At 54.0% G+C, this 25,706-nt stretch overlaps 1 protein-coding gene across 1 annotated transcript; it reads right to left on the reverse strand.

Moving 5' to 3' along the window:
* Window positions 1-1,597: 1,597 nt before the first annotated feature.
* On the reverse strand, window positions 1,598-25,072 carry LOC133352882 (DNA-binding protein RFX6-like). Its single transcript, XM_061568872.1, has 19 exons — window positions 24,849-25,072; window positions 23,502-23,625; window positions 23,024-23,085; window positions 21,553-21,630; window positions 17,642-17,669; window positions 16,762-16,869; window positions 16,031-16,108; window positions 14,647-14,760; window positions 13,193-13,242; window positions 11,517-11,676; window positions 11,056-11,206; window positions 10,303-10,412; window positions 9,167-9,284; window positions 7,487-7,609; window positions 7,011-7,349; window positions 5,931-6,010; window positions 5,326-5,875; window positions 4,369-4,599; window positions 1,598-2,589 (listed from the first exon to the last, which is right to left on the reverse strand). Exons 1-19 carry the CDS (start codon window positions 25,070-25,072, stop codon window positions 2,408-2,410), a joined length of 2,910 nt encoding a protein of 969 aa, XP_061424856.1. The 3' UTR covers window positions 1,598-2,407.
* Between the last annotated feature and the right edge of the window lie 634 nt (window positions 25,073-25,706).

The raw sequence follows: 25,706 nt of genomic DNA on the forward strand, positions 1-25,706 counted from the left end.
TCTGTGTGGAAAATGTCAGCTCGATTGGATCACGGGAAGTGGGTTAAAAAACGACCGAAAGATTTGCACGGTCACAAGCAAGCAAGCGAACTTAATATAAAGGATTTAAAAAGCAGTTCTCTGTAGAACTTTAGAACCGCTGTGACCGTAACGAAGCAAGGGACCTCTGCTACTGAAGTTAACGTGCGACACACGACCTCCGAACCATCCATGGGACATTTTTTTTTGCCGGTATTGAAATGATGAGTAGGGCTTTACCGTTTGTGGCAATATAACAGGAGCTGTAAAGATGTTCAAATACAACATAGATACAATCTAAATACATTTTCCTTTCACCAGCTAAGGCTCAATAAGCTGTATAACCAATTTTTTGTCCTGGCCACAAATGATAGCTCAACAAAGTGGCTTATCACGTAGAAGTGTACAGCAGCCAAATATTCTAAGCGCGTGTTTCTAAATATTGAGGGGAACACCGGAGGACCCGGAGAAAAATCCACGCCACCACGGGGAAGAGCGACATGCAAACTCCAAATATACAGCAGGCGTCAGGGTCTGGATCGAACCCACGACCTCCTGCATACCAGGCGAGGCAGATAACATCTCGCCATCGTGGCATGCAAGGCATTAGCCATGCGTACTTGTGGCAAAATATGCCGCAAGTATGGGTGGTTAATGCAGACTTGATGGCATGTTTTGTGCTATAAACCGTTGACCACGAGTTCAATTTCCGCTCATGGCTGGGCCTCCTCTAGGTCGACTCAGCCCTAAATGATTATCCGGCGTGGTGCTGGCCACCCATCCTCTCGTGTGACGTGCCGGCCTTAATAGATGACGGCACTTGCCCCATCAGCCTGCTAAGGCTATACAGAGCGGGGGGGACCTTTGTCTTTGTACTGTAGCCTGCGTATTTGTTGAAGCGGGGCTGAATTTCAGCTTGGTCTACCAGCGACCGGCAAAAAATATATATCTGTGCCTCAGCTACAACAGTCACGTGCCACCTACTCAAGTCTACCAGCGACCCGGATACATCACACTGGGTGAGAAATTAAGGGGCTGGGTAAGTAAATAAAAAAAACATTTGAACCAAAATAAAAAAATACAGCTGATCCCCCCGTGGTGCGGTGGAGTTGCCAACCGTCCCGGTTCTCCCCGGGGATCGTCCTCGTTCACGAGGCAGCAGTTTCTTGGTTCTTTCGGTAAAGTCACGTAGAAGGGAAATAATAAAATAATAACAATTAAACATGATAAAATATAAAAAATATAAAGCTTGGAGCTTGGTGGTGCTTCATTCTTCACCTGAGGACGGCTGCTTGCGTTGCAGCCGAAACGTCGTGAGAATTATTTGTTATGTTTTATTTTTATTATTTTATTATTTCCCTTCTACGTGACTTTACCGAAAGAACCAAGAAGATGAATCCCTGCAGTCACGAAAGCTTTAAATCGAAATTTGAGGCAGCAGCTGTTTGTTAGTTGCGTGATAATAAACACAACAACAACAACAAGGATTATTCACCACTCAAGACGATGCGTGCCCACGTGGTTCTCCACCCCCCCCACCCTCCCCATCTTCCGCGACCGTGAGATATTATTCCTCTTCTCCCCACGCTGCATCTTAGATTTCGTTTGCCACGTCCATCAGACGGAAGGGTGGCAACCCCAGGCTGATCTTGCTGGTTTTGACGATCGGAACGCGGCGCTGAACATCGCTCGTGGTCCAACCTCAACCGCACAAACCATGGCAGCAGTAGATGCTGATACCGGATGCACAAATGGGAAACATGAAAATAAAAACTCTCCAGTAGCAGTGTGCCGTGACTGTTGGTCATCCAGAACGGGCAGTAGCAACGCGTAACGACGCAATGCCCCCGATCCACGAATTACGAAGAAGGAGACATCACGGCGACACGCCACTACTGCGCTGCTCCTGACGCTGTTGTCTGTCTTGGCTTTATTTTGGTGATTTTCGAAAAGTTTTTTGGTTTGGCCATATTTGTTTGTTGTAGTACAGAGTTAGACTGATGGCCTTAATCTAAGTTGTCTTGTGGTTGTTGTTGTTTGACTTGCATCCCACTGGGATATTTGCACAGGGTTGGTGTACGGTGATTTTTCTGCAATATTTTGCTGTTTTTTCTTGGATTTTCTGTTTGCACTCAGTCACTTTAAGATGTTTTCTTGTTCATGTTTTAGTTTTTTGTTTGTTGCGGTTGCACCCGATTCAAGAGCCGAATGGCTCACAGGGCTATACCTAATAAATGAACTTTGAACTTTGAATGTGAAATCGTAGCCGGTGTTCTGCATCGACACCGTCGGCCGCGCGAAAGAGAGATCGCTGATCGTTGCCGCCGCTGTTGCAGATCATCACGATCGCCGTAGCCGCTCGGAACATGCCGGGCAGACGTTGGTCGGTTCAGCTCTCGCCCGTGATCTGGTCCATGAAGACGGTGGCGATGGGCGGGAGGGGCGGCTGCTGCGGCTGCTGCTGCTGCGGATGCGACGACGCGTGCTGGGCGTAGTGCAGGGCATGCTGGGAGCTGTAGAGAGCCGCCCTGCTGTCGTACATGCACTGGGACAGCGACGCATCTGCGTCGCCTGTCGAACAGCGCACACGCACGCACGAATTAGATAGACAAAGACAAAGATTCCCTGTATAGCCTCAGCAGGCTGTTGGGGCAAGTGCCGTTAGCGAGCACCTATGAAGGCTTAGTTGTGATGTTTAGACTTCGTGCCAGGTACTTATTTGAGGCTGAGTCGACCTAGGGGAGGCCCGGGACGAGTTCAAATAATCGTCCCTGGTGATAGCCGTGAGCGGGAATCGAACCAGGGTGGGCAGGTTCGTAGTGCTGCGCGCTAACCGCTGCACCACCGCTCCCCAGAGACACACGCGCACATACACACGAGTGTCAGATAGACACACACACATGTTCGACAGGCACACGTGGTATGCACACACACACACACACGTGTGAGACACACATTCATGATAGACAAACACACCCAAGTGTAAAATAGATACACACATAAGTGTTTGACAGACACATACACAAATATGTGTATGTGTCAGATAGACATGCACATACATATGTTATCCTTCCCATTGGCACAGTTGGCTACGTACAGCGCGAAAGAAGTTCAACGTACACACATAGACGCACACGCACACTCACGTATTAGGTAGACGCACACGTGTTGGATAAACGCACACGCACGTGTTGGATAGACGCACACGCGCTAGATGGACATGCACCTGTTAGATAGACACATGCAGTCATGTGACCGAGATACACGTATTAGAAAATAATATAACAATAATTCTAATGTATAATGCGCATTCCATCCTAAGATCCCAATACGCAAGGAATGAAAAGCAGGAAACGAAAACAGAACCTGGGGCAACGGGTCAAGCTGTAGAGGGAAGGCCACTTTAAAGAGATGGGCCTAAAGATGAAAGTAGCCAGGTATATGTTTGTGTGTCTGTTAATGTGCGTGGGGGGAGCGGTGGTGCAGCGGTTAGGGCTACGCTGCGCTATGAACCTGGCGACCAGGGTTCGATTCCCGCTCACGGCCAACACCAGTGACGATTATCTGAACCGGTCCTGGGCCTCCCCTAGGTCAACTCAGCCTCAAATGAGTACCTGGTGCGTTGTGTAAACATCGCCACTGGGGAGACAAAGGCGGCCGGGCATTGTGCTGGCCACCCACCCCCTCGTGTGCCGTGCCGGCCTTCACAGGCGCTGCTCGTTAACAGCACTTACCCCAACAGTCTATTAACGCTACACGGGGGATCTTTGTCTTGTGTGTTGTGTGTGCCGACTCGAATCTACCCAGGGGAGGCACAGCACTGGTTCAGATGCTCGCCCCAAACGAGCCCCCGGTGCGCCGTGCAAACATCAGCACAGGGGAAACAAAGGCGGTCGGGAGTGGGTTCTGGCCACCTCACCACCTCGTCACATGGCGTCACAAAAAGTCAGACCCCCCCCCCTCAAATATGACGTCACAAAGCTCTGCCCCCCCCCCCAAAAAAAAAAATATGCTTCAAATCGCTTTAAACTATTGTCATTATAGTGCGTATTTAATGTGCCGCTGCACTCTGATGTTGTAGGAGAAAACATTTATTAAAAAGTTTATTTAATTAAGTAGAACGTGTTGTCTATATTTATTTAAAAGTTGCGCATATTGATGTGACGTCACATTTCTCAAACCCCCCACCCCTCGTCACACATCGTCACAAATGTCTGACCCCGCCCCCCCCCTAGGTGCGTGACGTCATTTATGGACGGCCCCATTGTGTGTGTGTGTCAAGGCCCCAACAGCCTGCGCACGCAACACGGATCGTGATCGTCGCCACCGCATTTGGTACCCCTTCCTCACCCGCGGACGAGCAGCAGCCATACTCCTCCTCCGCCTTCCTCGCCCCGTAGCAACCGTCGTCAGCCTTGTGGTCGCCGTAGTAACCGTGATGCTTGCCGTCGCCGTAGTAACCGGGGGGTTCTCCGCCGCAGAGCAGCCCCAGAGGGTCGGGCCGCTCCGGGGCCCGCGACGCGCCGTGGCAGCTGATGACCGGCACGGCACGGCCGGCTAGAGCGCCAGCGCCGTAGAAGCCTGCGCGGGAAGGGGAGGGGGCATCATCGGGTCGACCATTACTTTATTCGCACACGCAAGACGAAGATCCGACCCCCGTATAGCCTTAGCAGACTGTTGGGGCAAGTGTTGTTAGCGAGCAGCACCTAATGAAGGCCGGAACGGCGCACGAGGGGGTTGGGTGGCCAACACCACGCCCGGCCGCCTTTGTCTCCCCAGTGACAAAGTTCACACGTCGCACCCGGGTACTCATTTGAGGCCGAGTCGACCTAAAATCGTAAACCCAAACGGCACACCCCTTAACCACTCACCTCAAGCACCAACACCTCGAACCCCAAACCCCCTCACCACCCTAACGCACAACCCCCGTGTTCCTCTAACCAGTGACATAGCTAGGATATTTTGCGCCCGGGGACAAACTATAAAATTGGCGACCCCCCCCCCTCCCGTTTAATCACAAACCAAAATGTAATTACATGACAGTGTGTGGCGGGATATATAAACTTTTAGGTTGAGGTGTAGATTTGTGCGGTAGTTTCAGGCTGCCGCGCCCGCCGCAATAAGTTATAATGTAACGTCGTAAGCCTCATTTTGGCGCCCCTTTACCTTGGCGCCCGGGGACACATGTACCCCCCTGCCCCCCCCCCCCCCCCTAGCTACGCCTCTGCCTCTAACCCCGTGACCCCCTGAACCTCAATGCCTAACCCCTCCCCCCAGCCCCCACCACCGCGCCCTCCGCGTGGTCACCTGGGCCCGTGGCGGCGCACGAGAACCCCGCGTCCACGCCGCCATCGCCCCCCGCGCCGCCCGTCGGCAGCCCGTAGCCGTAGCCGCCGTCAACTCCGCAGCCTCCACGCGGCCCCGTCGCGAACGCCGCGTGGCCGTACGCGGCCCCCGCGTGGAATGGCGGCGGCGGCGCGTAGCCTCCACGCTGGCGGAACGGCGACGTGGCGTAGACGTTGCCTTGCGAGGCCTCGCGGCCACCGCCGCCACCGCTACTGTTGTTGTTGGTGTTGTTATGACTCCTGCTGCTGCTGCTGTCGACGACGATGATGTTGTTGCTGCAGACGCTGTTGCCCGTACGATTGTGGTGGCTGTTGTTGCCATTGCTGCTGTCTTGGTGCTGGTGGTGGTGCTGGTGGTGGTGTTGCTGCTGGTGGTGGTGCAGCTGTAGCTGCTGCTGCTCGTGGTGGTGGTGGTGGGATCGTCCGTAGCTGCTGCCGGGATAGTAGTCGAGGGAGTTGTCATAGGCCGCCTCGGCGTAGCCGTGAGCCGGCGGGGGGGCGGCTGGCGCGACCTGGGGGGGCCCCGGGCCGCAGCGGCCCCCGCCGCGCTCAGAGGGGGCCACGGGCCGGCCGGGCGGGTGGCGGCGGCTGGTTCATGATGACGCTGCCGCGGCTCAGCAACAGCTCCGGGTGACCTGCCGGGTAGTCTGGGCGACGAAACCATGGGGGCGTGAGTGCGCGACGGGTGTTAGTACGCGACTAGCCTCACCATTCTGGCGAATTGCCCGATGATGCTGGATGCAATTACCAGCGAAACGTCGTACTCAAATTGTAAATGTTGTGGCTTCAACACACCGGTGGGCTAAAGCAGTGAACTATTTGTCTTTTGTGAACGTGACACTTTTTTGCTGATTGGCCGTGTCGGGTGGTGGAGGGTTACAACACATTTATAAATAACGCGATCTAAACCCAAAAACGTTGATTATGAATAGCGTTAGTACACAACGGGCGTTAGTACACAACGGCGTTGGTACGCGACGGGGGTTAGTACGCGACCAGCGTAAGGATGCGACTAGCATTAGTGCGCGACGGGGGTTAGTACGCGACTAGCGTTAGTACACGATGGGCGTTAGTACACAACGGCGTTGGTACGCGACGGGGGTTAGTTCAAGACTAGCGTGAGTGCACGACAGGTGTTAGTACGCGACGGGCGTAAGGACGGGACGAGCGTTAATGCGTGACAGCTGAGTGATGCCGAGGTTGCATCCACGATGCACGTTTATAATGCACCACGATGGCATGGGGAGCCCTTCATCCAGCAGTGGATAGACCATGGCTCACGACGACGACGACGATGATGACGACGACGATGACGACGACGATGATGACGACGATGATGACGACAACGACAATGACGACGACGATGATGATGATGATGATGACGACATTGACGACGACGATGATGACGACGACAATGACGACGACGATGAGGACGACGACAATGATGACGACGATGATGACGACGACGACGAAGACGACGATGACAACTATGATGATGACGACGACAATGATGACGATGATGATGACGACGACGATGACGACGACGACGACGATGACGACGACGACGACGACGATGACGACGATGACGACGATGACGACGACGATGACGACGATGATGACGACGACAATGATTCCAAGGGACCTCACCTGCAAGAGTCGCTTCGTGGCTTCCCAGCATGGAGGAGTAGAGGCCGCATCTCATGGGTGACAGCTGCTGATGATGATGATGCTGCTGTTGCTGCTGATGATGATGATGCTGTTGGCTTTCGTGGTGGTGGTGGTTGTGGTGGTGGTGGTGCCTCTGCTGGTCGTGGTACGCGTGCTGCTGATGCTGCTGTTGCTGCTGCTGCAAAGGTTGCAGCAGAGCCGGAGCGGTGGTCTCGCGTTTGACCCTCTCGGGCCCTGGGGTCAGGGCCAAGCAAGCCTTGGCCCGGCTCGCCAGAAAGCACGAGCTGGGGGTGGCGCTGAGGGTAGTGCGGCTCGCGTCTGGGAGGTGCACGGGGGGAGAAGGGGGGTGGCAAGGAAGGTCAGGGGTCAGATTCGTTATGCCTGCATCACAGACTCGTGTGTCCATGTGCATCGAAGGCAGACAGCGTGTGTCCGTGTGAGCGCGAGACAGACACCTCCGTTGCGCGTGTATTTGTCGAGCAGGCTCTGCTGCTCCTGCTCCTTGTGGTTGTTGAACTGAGTCTCCAGGGCCAGCAGGATGTACTCGTCCAGCAGCATGCGGATCAGGTGAAACGAGCCTGCCAACACACACACAGAGGTAACGATCCCACCCCATCCGCCCCCCGCGTAGCCTTTAGCAGTGCCCTGAGCTAGCGGCGCCTACGAAGGCCGGCGTGCCACGCGCGGAGCGTGGGTGGCCGCACGAGCTGCGCACCACATACTCGTTTGAGGCCGAGTCGACCTAGGGGAGGCGCAAGGCCAGTGCAGAACATCGATACCAACTGGTGCCAGCGGTCGCGGCTCGTGGTGCGGGTGCTGGCCAGCACCGTCACCCTGCTGCCTTTGTCTCCCCACAGCTGACGTTTTATTTACAGCACCAGGTACACATTTGAGGCTGAGTCGACCTCGGGCAGAGGTCAGCAACCTGCGGCTGCATGCAGCTCTTGAAGGACTGCTCCTTCTTGATAAATTCATCCTACGAAGTCCCCATCACGAGGGAGAAACACAAACAAATAGACAAAAAAATGTTGCTGCCCCTATTGAAACGGCTGTACATCGTATGGACCTGAAAACTCAATTTCCCTGTACAAGAACACGGGGTATAAACCGCACGGGTTGACTGCGGTGTATCCCGCACCAGGTACACATTTGAGGCTACCTACAGCAGAGGTCAGCAAACCCCGCGGCTCCACAGCCGCATGCGGTGGCTCTTCAAGCACTGCTGCTTCGTGATGTCTCGTCGGCTGAGTCGACCTAGGGGAGGCCCAAGTCTGGTGCAGACAATCGCCGCCACTTCACCGCGCAGACGCATTGCCTCGGGGAAGCCCCAGGACGGGTTCGGTGCGGGCGGTCGCGTTCGATCGCTGCCCGCCGCCGCACGTACGCACACGGGTACACCGGTGGGGTAACGTGGCGCGCCATGGACCCTCCAGCCCAGTTGGCCGCGGCCGCAGTTGCACCGACCTACACTCTGGGCGGCCCACGACACGAGCGAACTGCGCCGACGCGTCGGACGGATGCGACGTTCGCCCTCCCCTTTTTATCGATCCGCTGCCGGATGAAGGTTCGCCCCGCAAGCACTCGGGCACGCTGCTCGGCGCGGGTTGAACGCGATGCTCGCGGAACGCGTAACGTGTTGGGGCGAATGTTGGGGCGACGTCGAGCCACTGTAGGTCCATCAATCTCAAACCACGTAGCGACTTTGGGCCAACATTAGGCCAGCGGCCGCGAACGCGTGCCAATGGCGTGCCAAATGTAGGGTCCGACCATCTGGCTGTCGTCTGGTGATAGCCGGTCGTAATAACTGGCGAAACGTCGTACTCAGATGGTAAATGTTGTGGCTAGGCTCTCCAACGCACAACCGGTTAGTGCTGTACTAGTGACGAATTGGCCACGTTCTGTTCACGTGACACAACCTCATTAAATTGGCTGTGTCGAGTGGTGGCGGGTTTAACCACACATTATTATATCTACGCGATCTAACCCCCCAAAAAAACCTCTATTATGGTCCAACGATCTGAACCACGCTGCGCCAACGTTGGCACCGCGACAGACCGACCGACCTCCCTCCCTGCTCGGCTATCTTCTCCCTCCGGCCTCGCTGCCGGGGTCGGCGACGATGGGCCCGCGCTCACCGAAGCTGGAGGCGTTGTTGAGCGTGAGGCCGTGCATGACGCGCGCCCCGAAGAAGCTCCAGCGCAGCAGGAAGTCCTGAGCCCTCTTCTTCAGCGTGCGCCCGTTCTGCTTGCTCGGCTGCTCGAACGACACAGAGGCGAGGGCGATGGCAAAGCTGTGACCCCCCCCCCCCCCGCTGCTCACCCGCGTCGCCAGCCTTGCCCGCTGCGGAAAGGCTCGAGGGGGCACCAGGGTGGCGGTGGTGATGATTGTGTCGCGCGGCGAGAAGGGGGGAGGAGGGGGGCCTGGGTTTGCGGTCCCGGTGCAGACCGTGACACCGTGTGCGGAGTTCGTGTGTTCTCCCCCTGCTCCGTATGGGTTTTCGACGTGACCTCTGTGTTTTTTTTTCGAGTGGACTCAAATAAACACGTGGGTGTGCGTGCGTGTACTGTGTGTGTGCGTGTACTGTGTGTGTGCGTGTAGTGTGTGTACGGTGTGTGTGTGCGTGTACTGAATGTGTGTGCGTTTACTGTGTGTGCGTGTATTGTGTGCGTGTACTGTGTGTGTGCGTGTACTGTGTGTGCGTGTACTGTGTGTGTGTGCGTGTACTGTTTGTGTGCGTGTAGTGTGTGTGTGTGTACGGTGTGTGTGTGTGCGTGTACTGTGTGTGTGTGCATGTACTGTGTGTGTGTGCGTGTACTGTGTGTGTGTGCGTGTACTGTATGTGCGTGTACTGTGTGTGTGTGCGTGTATTGTGTGTGTGTGCGTGTACTGTGTGTGCATTTACTGTGTGTGTGTACTGTGTGTGTGTGTACTGTGTGTGCGTGCGTGTGTATCAGCGGGGAGCGGTGGTGTGGTGGTTGTCACGCTCCGCTACGAGCCCGGCGACCCCAGTTTGAGTCCCGCTCACGGCCACCAACACCAGTTAACCGGTCCTGGGCATCCCCAAGGTCAACTCGGCCTCAAATGAGTACCTGGTCCGGTGTGTAATAAACATCGCCAATGGGGAGACAAAGGCGGTCGGGTGCGGTGCTGGCCACCCACCACCCTCGCGTACCTGCGCGGGACTTCACAGGCGCTACTCGCTTGCAGAACTTGCCCCAAAAGTATGTTGAGGCTATACGGGGGATCTTTGTCTTTGTGTGCGTCAGGGGACCTTGATCACCCGGTTCTCCAGGACCTGGTCCAGCCACTCGATGAACGCCTCCACCGTGGCACCGCTCTTCAGCAGATCCCTCAACTCTTGGAACACAACCACCGAGTCATCTGTAGACACGTGGGTACACAAAGGGAGACACGTAACGCACACACATAACACATTCCTCCTGCGGAGGGAGCTGGTAGGAACGTTGGGTTGCTTGGTCAATGGCCAGGGTCAACGGCGGCGTGGTGTATTCCGCAAATATGGCCGACTGTGAGGGCGGGCACAAGCTGGCGTGAGTAGGTTACACGTTGAGTTTTATAAGGGCACCACGGGGTGACCAGCCCCTCCCCACCCAGCCCCACCCGCCACCCAGCCCCACCCTCCCCACCCAGCCCCTCTCCACCCTCTCCTCCCCACCCAGCCCCTCCCTGCACGACGGACACAATAATCCCCTGTGGGCTAGTGTAACCAGGAGGTTCCTACCAGTAAAAAAAAATCCGTATAGCCGTCATCATCATCATATTTCAGCAGAAATTCTGTTATCCGGCATCCATTGGGAAAGGACGGCTGGGCCATCGAACAAAGTCGGTGGTCACCGCATCGCATTCCACACATCTTCAAGACGACGCGTGAAATCGTCGTCATTACGAAACAGCGCAGCGGACACATACAGGCCGTCCGCCTGCGGATCGTGACGATGACGACGATGTCAACGATCGTCACGGGGGGTGTCGCGCGTGTGGCGGAAGCAACGCCGCAACCCACACTCGGGGTCGGAGTCGAACTCGGGGTCGTCGGCGGCGCCGCCGGGCGGCATGAGCAGCGCCTGCGAGCCGAGCGAGTTGAGGTCCACGCGCTCCACGTCGCGCACCATAGCGCTCACCGTCGCCTGGTCCAACAGCGTCGGCCGCGCGATCTGACCCGTGGCGGCGGGGGGGGAAGGAAGGGCAGAGAGGCATGGGAGGGGGAGGCGGCAAAATGATTGGAACGACGGCGGCTTGGACCGTATCGGAGAAGCGTTTCGGCACGCCACGTCGCGCGATCACACACCTCGCATCAGCACCACATCCCTCTACCCTCCCTGGGGGTTCAGCTCCACATCCCTCTACCCTCCCTAGGGGTTCAGCTGCACATCCCTCTACCCCCCCTGGGGGTTCAGCTCCACACCCCTCTACCCCCCCTGGGGGTTCAGCTCCACATCCCTCTACCCGCCCTCCTGCCCTCACCTGCGCCAGGTGCAGGAACGACGTCTGCCGCTTGAGCGACGCCGAGAAGCGTCTGGCGATGGGCAGCTTGCGCTCGGAGAGCAGCGCTGGCAGCGTCTCCAGCGACGAGCTGGCCCAGCGGTCCCAGTGGCGCGCCAGCCCCCGCACGTCCACCAGCAGGCTGCGATGACAACGAAAACAACAACAACGGCATCATCAACAACTGCCTCGGCATCAACAACAACAGCAACGTCAAACGGCGGCCGCCGTTCGCCAAACTAAGCGGCGCTGACGACGACGGCGGCGGCGCTTGCGCCAGGCTGGGTGCACCTTGACGCCGTCACGTGACGTGCGGAAGGCTCGCCGCTGACAGGACGAGGCCAGGGGGGTGCACACCAGGCGCGCCACGCACGTGTGCACGTATGCACATCAAACTCATTTTGCACCGTACGTAGACGAGCGTAACTGATGTGCCAAGCGAAGTGCATGAGGTCAGGGAACAGACCCAGGTGCTGTGCGACGACCGACTGAGATCGCCGGCAATAACACATTCCTGTGGAGGGAGCTGGTAGGAACGTTGGGTTGCTCGGTCAATGGCCAGGGTCAACGGCGGCGTGGTGTATTCCGCAAATATGGCCGACTGTGAGGGCGGGCACAAGCCGGCGTGAGTAGGTTAAACGTTGAGTTTTATAAGGGCACCACGGGGTGATCAGCCCCTCCCCACCCTCCCCTCCCCTCCCCACCCAGCCCCTCCCTCCCCACCCAGCCCCTCCCTGCACGATGCCAATCGGCTGGTAATCCTCGCGGCACGCTCGCAGCCGCCGCGGCGGCCAACGGGGGCTCTGGACGGTTGCGAGGGGCTGGTGGCCGCTCAACTTTCGATGCGATTGTCACAAAACCACGCGTACAACGGCTCTGCTACATGCATGCACACACACGCATGCACACGCATGCACAAAGACAAAGACCCCCCCCTTCCCCATATAACCTTAACGGACTGTTGGGGCAAGTGCTGTTAGCGAGCACATATGAAGGCCGACCGAGTGTGTGTGGCGAGAACCACGCCTGACCGCCTTTGTCTCCCCAGTGGCGATGTTTACTACACACCACACCCAGGACCGGTTCAGATAATCGTCACCGATGTTGGCCGTGAGCGGAAATCGAACTCGGGTCACCGGGTTCGCAGCGCAGCGCAGCGCTCGCCGCTACTCTGCCGCTCAGCAGCACGGGCAGCAGCCCGGGAGAGAAAAGAGACGCAGAGACACGCAAGACGTCAAATATTGAGCGCGTTTATGTTAAAGCAAAGCAACAAATGTGGCAAGATCTGACCCCACAATTACTACCGTTATTATATAGTTTTAACAGCAGCAGCAGCAGCAGCAGGAAACAACAGCCAGTGAAGGAACAGAAAATAACCGGGGTGCACTGCTCTCCCAAGTAACGGGAGATGCGAGCGAGTGAACCCAGGATATGATCTAGGGAGCGTGCGAGAGAGGGAGAAGAGAGAGGAAGAGAAAGAAAGAGGGTAGAGAGTGCCAAAGACCCGCCGCAAACTATCCCCCACGTGCCGGCAGCTCCTCCTCCGGAGGGTGTGGAGCGAAACGTCGGACAACGTGCGGTTGACGGGGCCCGGGGGAAGGGGGTGGTGGTTGCGGTGGGGGTGGTGATGGATGTTGAGGTGGGAAAACTCCACGAACCTGTCCGGCATTTCCTGCATCGTTCCCGGGATGAGGACATCGGTGAGGACCTGCAGACGACGGCACAGGGGGGGGGGGGGAGGGGGGCAACGGCGTCGGTGCGGGGGACGATCCCTCGGTGCAGTCCGTCGCTCCACTGGGAAGTCCGCAACCCCGACGGTTTCATACCATTGAATCGTGTGTTCGGCCGGTCGACGTTTTTGGGCCCCGTTAAAAAAAAAATTGACGGTCGACCCTTATAACGGCCGCCCACGATAACGGCCTCCCCCAATAACCTCCGCCCCTATAACGGTCGCTCCTATAACGGCCACCCCTATAACCTGTTGCTGCTGCCTCCCGAACATGGGAAACCCCTCCTGCAAGCGGTCGGCGTTTTGTGGCCCCGTTCAAAAAGGATTGACGGCCGCCCCTATAACGGCCGCCCCTATAACCTGTTGCTGCTGCTGCCTCCCGAAGGTGGGAAACCCCCCCCCCCCCGTGCAAGCCACGCCCAGCGCGACGAGGCTGACGGTGCCGACCGCGTCGCCAAGCACCCCCCCCCACCTCCCGTCCAGCGGCACACGCTCGGACAAAAGCCTGCGACGCCATGGAACGTGTAAGCACAGCTTCCTGGGTTATTTAATTGTGCCGCGGTGGCTAGGAGATGTTAACTACCTCGCCTGCTATGCGGGAGGTCGTGGGTTCGATCCCGACCCTGACGCTTGCTGTATATTTGGATTCATATGAAAGTTTTTTTTGGGTTAAGGCGCGTAAATATATAAATGTGTCGTTAACCCACCACCACCCAATACAGCCAATTAATAAGGTTTGTCACGTAAACAAAATGTGCAAAATTAGTGACTACTTCAGCCCACCGGTGTGTTGGAGAGTAAATCCACAACATTGCTAAACTATATAATTGGAAGGGAAATAATAAAATAATATAAATATAAAACAATAAAAATTCTCACGACGTTTCGACTGCAACACACCTGATGATGATTGCTTGTGTTTTTATATTATTATTTTATTTTATTATATTATTTTATTATTTCCCTTCTACGTGACTTTACCGAAAGAACCAAGAATATGAATCACTGCAGTCACGAAAGCTTTAAATCAAAATGTATATAATTGGAGTTTTCATGTGCTCCCCGTGGCTACGTGAAATTATCTCCACATCCTCCAGTTTTTCCCCACGCGTTTAGATAATTTGTCCGCTATAAATATCCACGTGATAAGCCACTTCGTTGAGTTATCATTTGTGGCCAGGTCGCGTGTTAAAAAGAGCTACATTGCTCGAGTGAGCCTTACTTGGTAAAATAAAACAAAAGAGTAAAAAAATAAAATGTAACCACCCGGCCACATCATGTCTCATCACGGTTATCGTCACATCGGCCGTGATCTACCCACTGCTGGATGAATGTCGGCCCTCGACCGATGCAACGGAACAAACTTGTCTCGGCCGGGCGGACCTTGTACAAGATGGAGTCGCAGACGCAGACGACGTCCACCACGGCGGCCTCCTCCAAGAGGGGCAGCAGGTGGCTGGGCATGCCCTGCCAGAAGTGCAGCAAGAAGTTCTGGATCTGCGGACGAGGAGGCCAAACGATAGCGACGGCAACCACGATGTGACCGTCGCGGTGGCGATGATGATGTTGGTGGTGGCGGTGGCGATGATGATGATGATGTTGGTGGCGGTGGCGATGATGATGTTGGTGGTGGCGATAATGATGATGATGTTGGTGGTGGTGACGATGGCGATTATGATGATGTTGGTGGTGGTGGTGGCAATGGCGATGGCGATGATGATGTTGGTGGCGGTGGCGATGATGATGTTGGTGGTGGTGTCGATGGCGATGATGATGATAATGATGTTGGTGGTGGTGGCGATGGCGATGATGATGATGATAATGGTGGTGGTGGCGATGGCAATGATGATGATGGTGGTGGTGGCGATGATGATGATGATGTTGGTGGTGGTGGCGATGATGATGATGATGATGTTGGTGGCGATGGCGATGATGATGATGATGTTAGTGGCGATGGCGATGATGATGATGATGATGTTGGTGGTGGTGGCGATGGCGATGATGATGTTGGTGGTGGCGACCACGATGTGACCGTGGCGGTGGCGATGGCGATGATGATGATGATGTTGGTGGTGGTGGCGACGGCGATGATGATGATGATGTTGCTGGTGGTGATGATGATGATGATGTTGGTGGTGGTGGTAGCGACGGTGACCACAATGTGACCCTGGCGGTGGCGATGGCGATGATGATGTTGTTGGTAGTGTTGGTGGTGATGTTGATGGTGTTGGTGTTGGTGGTGATGATCGTGATGATGTCAGCCGATGTGTTGAACGATCGGGTTTTGGAAAAGGTATTTTTAATCATGAGATCTCCTTTACCAGTGGCAAAATATAGTTTCTGCTATATTTATATTTTTACTATGTTTTTAATTATGACGTTATTGACGACGTTCGTGTATGTATGTACAGTATGTTGCACTTCTTTTGCGCCATACGTAGCCAACCGCGCTAACCGGATGTGCGGTTCATGATGATGAATGTGACAATAATGAACGACTATGGCGATCTGATGAATATGCCACGGACGATGTTGATCCTGCTGCTGCAGCTGCTAACGATTATGATTGGTGCAGCTGCTGATGATGATGAATGTGCTGGAGATCGTGATGATGATGTTTGACAATAATGCTGCTGCTCTTGCTGCTGATAATGATGTACGCTGAACCTCTTTCGCACCGTACGTAGCCAACCATGCTAATCGGAGGTGCGTGAAATAATGATAATAACGATGATGACGACAATGACGATGCACGCTCTAAGCTCACCTCCTCAAAGTTGCCGTTGATGGCATTGTCCAGGATGCACTGGCAGTGGGTCTTGTACATCGTGATCAGCGTGTCGGCCTGGCCCACGCACGCACGCACAGGAGGGGCGAGAGGTCACCGCGTGCGTCACAGCGCCGTGGATTCAACTGGGTAGGGGGGGCGAGTCCCCCGCTCAGCGCGTTGTCGCTACGACGCCGTTCGTGTACTCGGGAACGATGTTCGCACAACGCGGAATGTGCCCCCCCCCGCCCGTTGTCTCTGTCTGTCTCTGTGTGTCGCTTGCTCTGTGTGTCTCTGTGTGTCCCTGTCTCTCACCTTGTCTCTGTCTGTCTCTGTGTGTCTCTGTCTCTGTGTGTCTCTGTGTGGCTCTGTCTCTATGTGTCTCTGTCTCTGTGTGTCTCTGTGTGTCCCTGTCTCTCACCTTGTCTCTGTCTGTCTCTGTGTGTCTCTGTCTGTCTCTGTGTGTCTCTGTCTGTCTCTGTCTCTGTGTGTCTCTGTCTCTGTGTGTCTCTGTCTCTGTGTGTCTCTGTGTGTCCCTGTCTCTCAGCTTATCTCTGTCTGTCTCTGTGTGTCTCTGTGTGTCTCTGTCTCTGTGTGTCTCTGTGTGTCTCTGTCTCTGTGTGTCTCTGTCTCTGTGTGTCTCTGTCTCTGTGTGTCTCTGTGTGTCTCTGTGTGTCTCTGTCTCTGTGTGTCTCTGTCTCTGTGTGTCTATGTGTGTCCCTGTCTCTCACCTTGTCTCTGGACACGGACGCAGGTAGGATGAGCTGGCGGGCGCTGGGGAACTCTGGAAGGAGAGTGCCGGTTTTGGAGCTCAGCGAGTATTTACGCGTGAAGCCTCCCTGTGCACACACAGACAAAGGTCCCCCGTGTAGCCTTCAGCGGACTGTTGGGGCAAGCGCTGTTAGCGAGTAGCACCCCGTGAAGGCCGGCACGGCACACAATTGGAGTGGGTGCCCAGAACCACACCCGGCCGCCTTTGTCTCCCCAGCCGCGATGCTTACACACCGCAACAGGTGCTCATTTGAGGCCGAGTCGACCTAGGGGAGGCCAAAGACTTGTTCAAATAATCGTCACTGGTGTTGGCTGTGAGCGGGAATCGAACTCAGGTCGCCGGGTTTGTATCGCAACGCTTTAAACAAAACACCACCGCTCCTCATACACACAGACACACACAGACACGTAGCAACACCGGTTGTGTGTTGGACAGCCAAGCTACAACACTTACACTCTGAGCACGACGTTTCGCCAGTAATTACAACCAGCTTCATCAGGCAGACAGCCAGATTTGTGGAGAAATCCTCCTGTTTCGTTCCTTAAATAGAGGGGGTAGATGTGAGGACGTCACTTGAGACCCCTTCACGTGCTAAGTTGTGTGGAGATTAATGAATGAATATAAATTACAATGGGCATCCATCAGCGGTGTTGCTGTACTCGTAACGAATTGGCAAGTTCTGTTAACGTGACAAACCTTACTGACAGGCTGTGTCGGGTGGCGGCGGGTTTAACGACACATTTATATATACTTACGCGATCTAACCCAACAAACAAAAAACACCCGTATGTATGGCTGTTATTGGTCGCGTGAAGCCTCTTGCCACGTGCTAAACTTACCTCGCTCTTAATCTTGCTCCCAGAAAACCTGCAAACACAAAAAGGGGACAGAGCAGCCAATGCTGAGAAGGCACAGGGAGGCGAAGTGATCTTAAATTGATCCGAACATGTCACATCGGGAGGGAGGGGGTGGCACGTGCCCCCCCCCCCAATGATCTGATCGAAATCCCTAATCTCGATCAGATCATTGGGGTTTATTAGTAATAAATCTGCATTTTGCTACCCCCACTGCCGCTGTGTATATTATTACGCGCCAGGGACTCTAGGAGATGATAGGACAATAGTCTGAGTCCATAATTGGCAATAAGTAGCGGCAAAGCAGTTGTAAGTGACTCACATAATTGTGCGCAGTTGCGCCTATACAGTCCACGACTTCCCTGAAGGCATTCACCTTCAGCGAGCGCGATGCCGATCACACAACGCGGTTCGAATTCTACCCTCGATCGATGGCTGCGCCATCGCCGCACACGCGTCGAATACAAAGCAAGGGGCAACTCCTTACTTACTAACAACTCCTCTATCATGTTTCATTGCTGGAAGAGTTGCCCCCCCCCCCCAACTGAAAATCCTGGCTCCGCCATTGGTAACGACATCATATTCGAGACCGACACACGCACAACTTTCTTCACAGTGTAATAAACCTTCTTGAGACGGCTTCCGGAATCAGTCATTTGTATTGTCAACTTTCACAGTTACACTTTACACACACACTCTCCGTTGCTGGCAGACAACGGAGAGAGGGCAGACTTCTCGCCAAGTCCCCACCGCGCACGTGGCACCCGGAGCCCTCGTACGCGCGTGACTCCCGCTCTGCTCGTTTCCAAGTCTGCTCCCGACTTCTCTCTCCCTCTCTCTCTCTCTTAATCCCTTCGTCACGTGGTACCCCCCAGCCAATCCTCTATAGACAGCGTTGAACGTTCCAGAAGGTTCCCTGTCAATCCCGGGACCACGCCTCTGATCCGGCTCCCCATTAGCTGAGGCCCCGATTGGCCAGGCCAATCACCCCTGCTAACATGCCGTGATCACGCCGAGGCCATGCTCCCTGGCTCATCCCTTATTGGCTACAAAGCGGGACAGGCAAGCCAATCCCCACGTGAATCCTCTATGGCTGTTATTACAACAGGACTCGGATTGTCAACGCTGTGGGTTTGCTCTCCAGCACACTGGAGGTGCTGCAGTTAGTAACGAATTGGCCACGTTCTGTTAACGTCACAAGACCGCACTGATTGGCTGTGTCGGGTGGTGGCGGGTTGAACGACGCATTTATATTCACGCGAATTAATCCAAAGATGTTTTTAGACGCTTTCATTGAACTCACTCTGTCTGTTGTTGTTGTATCCTCAAATCTTGTAACTCGATTTTAACCCACTTCCCAATGCGGTATCGACTGCAAACTTGGTATACTTGTGTCACAATGATGATAATATTATTTTCTATCATTAAAAAAAAATTCAACTTTATTTTTTTATACAGATACACACACACTGCAGCTACGCAAACTGCACACACACGCAAACTTCACACACACGCATACACATTGCACGCAAAGTGCACACACACACACACTGCACACACACTGCACACACACACACACACTGCACACACACTGCGCACACACACACTGCACACACACACACTGTGCACACACACACTGCGCACACACACACACTGCACACACACACACACTGCGCACACACACACACTGCGCACACACACACACTGCACACACACACACACTGCGCACACACACACACTACACACACACTGCACACACACACACTACACACACACACTGCACACACACACACTACACACACACACTGCACACACACACACACTGCACACACACACACTGCACACACACACACTGCACACACACACACTGCACACACTGCACTGCACTGAGTGCCCCTAACAAGCAGCAGCAACCCTCGCCTGCCCCCCCCCCCGTTATCTTCACCATCTGGCCTGGCGCTCGGTCACCCCCCACCAGCCCCAACATCGGCCACCCCCCACATCCGCCACCGCTCGGCGCTACTACAAGAAACCACGGAGCCATTAGCAAGCGGCAGCAGCAGGCTGCTTGCTTGCCTCGATTGAGTCCGCCCAGCTCATTTACAACTCGATTAGCCTAACAGCTACCTCCGCATCATTAACCCGCCGTGGCTCATTGAAGATGGAGAAAGTGATGGTGATTGGCAGCTCTATGGGAACCTCATTTGCCAGTAAAAAATATGATAATTGTTTTTTTTACCCTTCTATCTGGCAACAAAACTGGTCAATTCACTGCTGGAGGGATGCCTCCTGCCCCCTACCCCCACAACAACACGCCCCTTTGTGGGTCGTGGAGGCCTGTCCCGTTAGTCAAGCTTCACCACAATTCACCAAAATTCACCACACTTCACCAAAATTCACCACGCTTCACCATAAATCCACCACACTTCTTCACCACACTTGACCACGCTTTATCCCACTGAGCTATAACACATCTCTCTTTCAGAAGCGACCTGGCCACAAATGATAGCTCAACGAAGTGTGGGCTAATCACGTGGACATTCTTTCGCAGCCAAATACTCGAAAACGCGTGACGTTGATTCGAAACGTGGAGGGGAGAACCCGGAGGACCCGGAGAAAAATCCACGCGACCACGGAGAAAGAGAGACACGCAAAATCCAACTATACAGCAGCAGGCGGCAGGGTCGGGATCGAATCCAGGACCTCCTGTATACCAAGCGAGGTAGTTAACATCTCCTAGCCACCGTGATGATGATGAGCGAGAGACACGCAACCTCCAAATATACAGCAGGGGTCAGTGTCGGGATCGAACCCACGACCTTCTGTATAGCAGGCGAAATAGTTAACATCTCCTAGCCACTGTGATGATGATGAGAGAGAGACACGCAAACTCCAAATATACAGCAGGCGTCAGGGTCGGGACCGAACCCACCACCTCCTGTACACCAGACGAAGTAGTTAACATCTCCTAGCCACCGTGATGATGATGAGACAGAGACATGCAAACTCCAAATATACAGCAGCAGGCGGCAGTGTCGGGATCGAACCCACGACCTTCTGTATACCAGGCGAAGTAGTTAACATCTCCTAGCCACCGTGATGATGATGATGAGAGAGAGACACGCAAACTCCAAATATACAGCAGCAGATGTCAGGGTCGGGATCGAACCTACGACCTCCTGTATACCAGGCGAGGTAGTTAACATCTAGCCACCGTGATGATGATGAGAGAGAGAGAGACACGCAAAATCCAAATATACAGCAGGCGTCAGGGTCGGGATCGAACCCACGACCTCCTGTATACCAGGCGAGGTAGTTAACATCTCCTAGCCACCGTGGCGCCCCTTATCTGACAGAAGGAGGGTCCTTGTCAAGAAATATCCGGCAGTTCACCAGCTGATGAGACACTGAATGTCGAATCATGTCCAGAGTTTGCTGCTTAAAATAACAAATCAAGGAGGACGTGTGGCTGATGGGATGTGCCAAAAATAGAACTTCCATATTTTAGGTTCGAGAGACAAATATGTGAAAGGGGCGAGTAATCTCCACCACGCTGAAGTGAGGGTGAGCACAGACGGGTGAACCATAGATGTACAGGACAACATTACATCTGTCGGGGCGTAAATGAGCTGTGGGCTGTCCTGGGATCCCCCGGGACCCCTCCCAACGGGTGTGGGGTGTCCTAGCCCCAGTGGGGCCTTACCTGGTCAAATAAAAAAAATGTTTCGTTTTAGTTTAGCTTGGGTGCTGTGCAAGTCAAGGCCTTGGCACCAGGCTGAGTTCTTGTTCTGAGGAATGGTCACCAGGCAATCGGAGATCCGTCGACCAAGATATCCGGGCTGGATGGAGAAATTCACTGAAACAACGAACCCACGCTGTGGATTCAAGATGCTCACCGGGTGAGGCCCTTCCCCGAGTAGACGGCATGGTAGTACTCGCTGCTCTCCTTGATACCGATCCCGTAGTAGTGGTACCTGTGGTGGTCGCGCAGACAGGTAACCGTACGATCGGGGCGGGCACGCGACACTTCAGAAATGTGCAGCCACAGGGCGCCTTGCTGGATAAATGCCTGCACCGACTTCAATGTGAACATATGGACCCTGCGGATCAACTAACCCGACGTGTGTTAAATAAATGTCAAGCTATGGGTCCCTATGTGAGTCTAAGGGTCTCTAAATAATCTATGTATCTCTGTGAGAGACTATGAATATCAATGTCAGTCTACAGATCACACTATGTCCCACATAGTAATACCACGGCCCACTTAATTATTTTCACCTATGGGTTTCTATGTGAGTCTATGGGCCTCTGTGTGAGTCTATGGGTTGTCGATGTTTGTCTACGTGGGTCTATCGGCCTCTGTGTCAGTCTTTGAGTCTCTATGTGAGTCTGTGGGTTTCTGTGAGTGTTTATGGGTGTCTCTGCAAGTCTATGAATTTCTGTGAGTTTATGGGTGTCTATGTAAGTCTTTGGGTGTCTACGTGAGTGTATGAGTCTGTGGGTGTCTATGTAAATTGATGGGTGTCTATGTGAATCTATGGGTGTCTACGTGAGTCTATAGGTGTCTGTGTGAGTCTATGTGAGTCTATGTGAGTGTATGGGTGTCTATGTGAGTCTATGGGTGTCTACGTGAATCTACGTGAGTCTGTGTGAGTCTATGTGAGTCTATGTGAGTCTATGGGTGTCTGTTTGAGTCTATGTGAGTCTATGTGAGTCTATGGGTGTCTATGTGAGTCTATGTGAGTCTATGGGTGTCTACATGAGTCTATGGGTGTCTATGTGAGTCTGTGGGTGTCTACGTGAGTCTATGTGAGTCTATGTGAGTCTATGTGAGTCTATGGGTGTCTGTGTTAGTCTATGGGTGTCTATGTGAGTCTATGGGTGTCTATGTGAGTCTATGTGAGTCTATGGGTGTCTACGTGAGTCTATGGTTGTCTATGTGAGTCTATGCGAGTCTATGTGAGTCTACGTGAGTCTGTGTGTGTCTACGTGAGTATGTGGGTGTCTATGTGAATCTACGTGAGTCTGTGTGTGTCTACGTGAGTCTATGGGTGTCTACATGAGTCTGTGGGTGTCTACGTGAGTCCATGAGTCTCTAGGTGAGTCTATGGATCTCCTGCATGTGGGCCTATACCTCAGACGATGGCCCACGTGGTAAGGCCACTCACTGCCCACTGTGACCATTCGCTGGCAGCGCTTCTCACGTTCACCACGAGGCTCCTCCTGAAGCCGTCCAGCGGCTCACTCGCCAACCTCGGCATGGTCATGGGGACATCCCCCCCCCGCCCCTCTCCCTCCCACCACAGGAAAGAAGAAGAAGATGATGATGACGATGAGCACGTTTGAATGCACCGCAGGAGATCTTACTTGGAGTGACCGCGCGTGCCCAGTCGCCGGGTGGTGAGGTGCGGGAACTTCTGCCGGATGGTCTGGGGCAAAACAAATTAATCAGCATCATCATCATCGTCGTCATAATCATCATCATCATAATCTTCATCATCATCATAACCATCATCGTCATCAAAGGCACAGTGAAGGCGTTTTGCGCGTGAGCATGTGGGGAGCGGTGGAGTAGCACTACGCCGCGCTGCCAACCGAGCCTGAGCCTCCCCTAGGTCGACTCAGCCTCAAATGAGTACCTGGTGCGGTGTGTAAACATCGCCACTGGGGAGACAAAGGCGGTCGGGCGTGGTGCTGGCCACCCACCCCCTCGTGCGCTGTGCCGGCCTTGAGAGGTGCAAGCTAACAGCACTTGCCCCAACAGTTTGTTCAGGCTATACGGGGGATCTTTGTCTTTTTGGGGGGGGGGAGGGGGGGAGGGGGGAGGGGGTGGGGTGTCTCTCACCTTGCCAAAGGTGGCGGCGCAGGCGGGCTCCAGGTGTTCCTTGCGGCAGAAGTCGAGGTAGTGAGTGTAGAGGATACAGCGCGGCAGGCACACGCCCTCACACACCATGTAGTTCTCATCCAGCCTTGGCACACACACACACCACAAAGACAAAGATCCCCCGTATAACTTTAACGGACTGTTGGGGCAAGTGCCGCCAGCGAGTAGCACCTACGAAGGCCGGCACGGCGCGCGAGGGGGTGGGTGGCTAGCACCACGCCCGGCCGCCTTTGTCTCCCTTAGTGGCGATGCCGTACCAAGTACTAATTATAGGCTGAGTCGACCTAAGGGGAGGCTCAGGATCGGTTCAGATTATCGTCACCGGCGTTGGCCGTGAGCGGGAATCGAACCGGGGCCGCCGGGTTCGCAGTGCGGCGCTACCTGTTGCGCTACCGCTCCCCACACTCACACTGCTCCATGGCTAGAGGTATGGTGGGTACGGCGGGGGGGGGGGTGTGGAGAGGGGGTTTAAGAACCTTGCCCACATTGTTTCAACTGCCGTGAGATGTAATCTCAACCCCCTGCCCCCCCCCCCCCCCTCTACGTGGCACGTTCAACGCCCTGAGCACGACGCCACAAGCGGCAGCCTCCCCGTGACTTCGGGGCTCTCACTGCAGGTTGAGTTCCCCCCTCTAGAGACAGCCGCTGGACCGCACTTGCTCTCCCCCCCGGCGGAGGCTACGCGGGAGACCTTTGCCTTTGGGGCCGCCCATAAATGACGTCACGCGATTTTGGACGATTTTTTTACCACCCCTCAAATATGACGTCACAAAGCTCTGCCCCCCCCAAAAATAAAACATGCTTCAAATCGCTTTCAACTATTTAATGTGGCGCTGCACTCTGATGTTGTAGCAGAAAACATTTTTCGATTTAAAGCTTTCGTGACTGCAGGGATTCATCTTCTTGGTTCTTTCGGTAAAGTCACGTAGTAGAGAAATAATAAAATAATAAAAATAAACATAACAGCGTCTCCCCGACAGACCTGGTCTTCACCTGAGGACGGCTGCTTGCATTGTGGCCGAAACGTCGTGAGAATTATTTTATTATGTTTTATTTGTATTATTTTATTATTTCTATTCTACGTGATTTTACCGAAAGAACCAAGAAGAGAAAACATTTATTTAAAAGTCTATTTAATTAGGTAGAACGTGTTGTCTATATTTACTTAAAGTTGCGCATTTTGATGTGACGTCACATTTCTCAACCCCCCCCCCCCGCTCGTCACACATCGTCACAAATGTCTGACCCCCACCCTTCCCTCCAGGTGGGTGACGTCATTTATGGACGGCCCCTTTGTGCGTCAGGCACCAGTGCAGCGTGAGGAGGCTCTGCCTCTTCTTGTCCCGTCCCGCTTGCGCCAGAGAGCTCCTGGGGTCCGGGCCGACGCCTCCCGTGGACTGCTCCATCTCCCCGTCCGTCTTTGTCTCCCCGCCGTTGTCCCTGCCCGCGTCCCAGCGCGCGTGGGCCGCTGGTCGTGTCGGGTGCGCTTCTGCGCTCCAGGGAAGGGTGCAGGGCAGGGGCGGTTTCTTCATTAGGGCGATTGGGCGACGCACCACCAATGTCATTCAACCACAGAGTTACGCTAGCCGTCACTGTGCCTCTGGATATAGTCCAATCAGCGTCATGTCACGTTCTGTGGAGTACCGCCTCTTTTTGGGCGATTTCACTCTGGCTGAGAATCGCCCAGAGTGTTCCCATAGACTTACATTCAAAGATGTTTTTTTTCGAACGGCGGGCGCTCCAATGCATTCTCTATGGCTTCCGGGAGGGCTCGCACTAACGTGCTTACGTCATCATACGTAAGCACGTTTCAGTCAACAATATTATTTGTCGCCACCTAGTGGAATCTTTAATAAAAGAAACTGAGTGGATTGTAATAATAGTGAGTATAGAAACAAACAAGATGTATTGTAAGAGTCACTTTATTTTTCATTAATATTAAAGAAGTGAAGTTGCATCTTAATTTGGAGCTTTCGTGATTGCAGGAATTATTCTTTGGTTCTTTCGGTTAAGTCACGTCTAAAAATTTATTATTTTATTTTTAGACGTGACTTAACCGAAAGAACCAAAGAATAAGTGAAGTTGACTTTACATGCTTAAGCTGTTAATTTATCCATTGCATGGGTGGACCTTATCCTTATCAATCATCCAGACATTTGCCCCCCC

Source organism: Lethenteron reissneri, chromosome 5 (genome assembly GCF_015708825.2).
Source record: "Lethenteron reissneri isolate LAM-NWPU_2019-01 chromosome 5, ASM1570882v1, whole genome shotgun sequence".
Taxonomy (NCBI): Eukaryota; Metazoa; Chordata; class Hyperoartia; order Petromyzontiformes; family Petromyzontidae; genus Lethenteron; species Lethenteron reissneri.

Excerpts from the sequence above, each read along its gene's own strand:
- LOC133352882 (XM_061568872.1), bottom strand. The coding sequence starts at position 25,072 with ATGAAGAAACCGCCCCTGCCCTGCACCCTTCCCTGGAGCGCAGAAGCG. Across the intron at positions 7,350-7,486 it reads CAAATACACGCGCAACGGAG|ACGCGAGCCGCACTACCCTC; the intron begins GTGTCTGTCTCG and ends TGCACCTCCCAG. Across the intron at positions 6,011-7,010 it reads CCACGAAGCGACTCTTGCAG|ACTACCCGGCAGGTCACCCG; the intron begins GTGAGGTCCCTT and ends TTCGTCGCCCAG.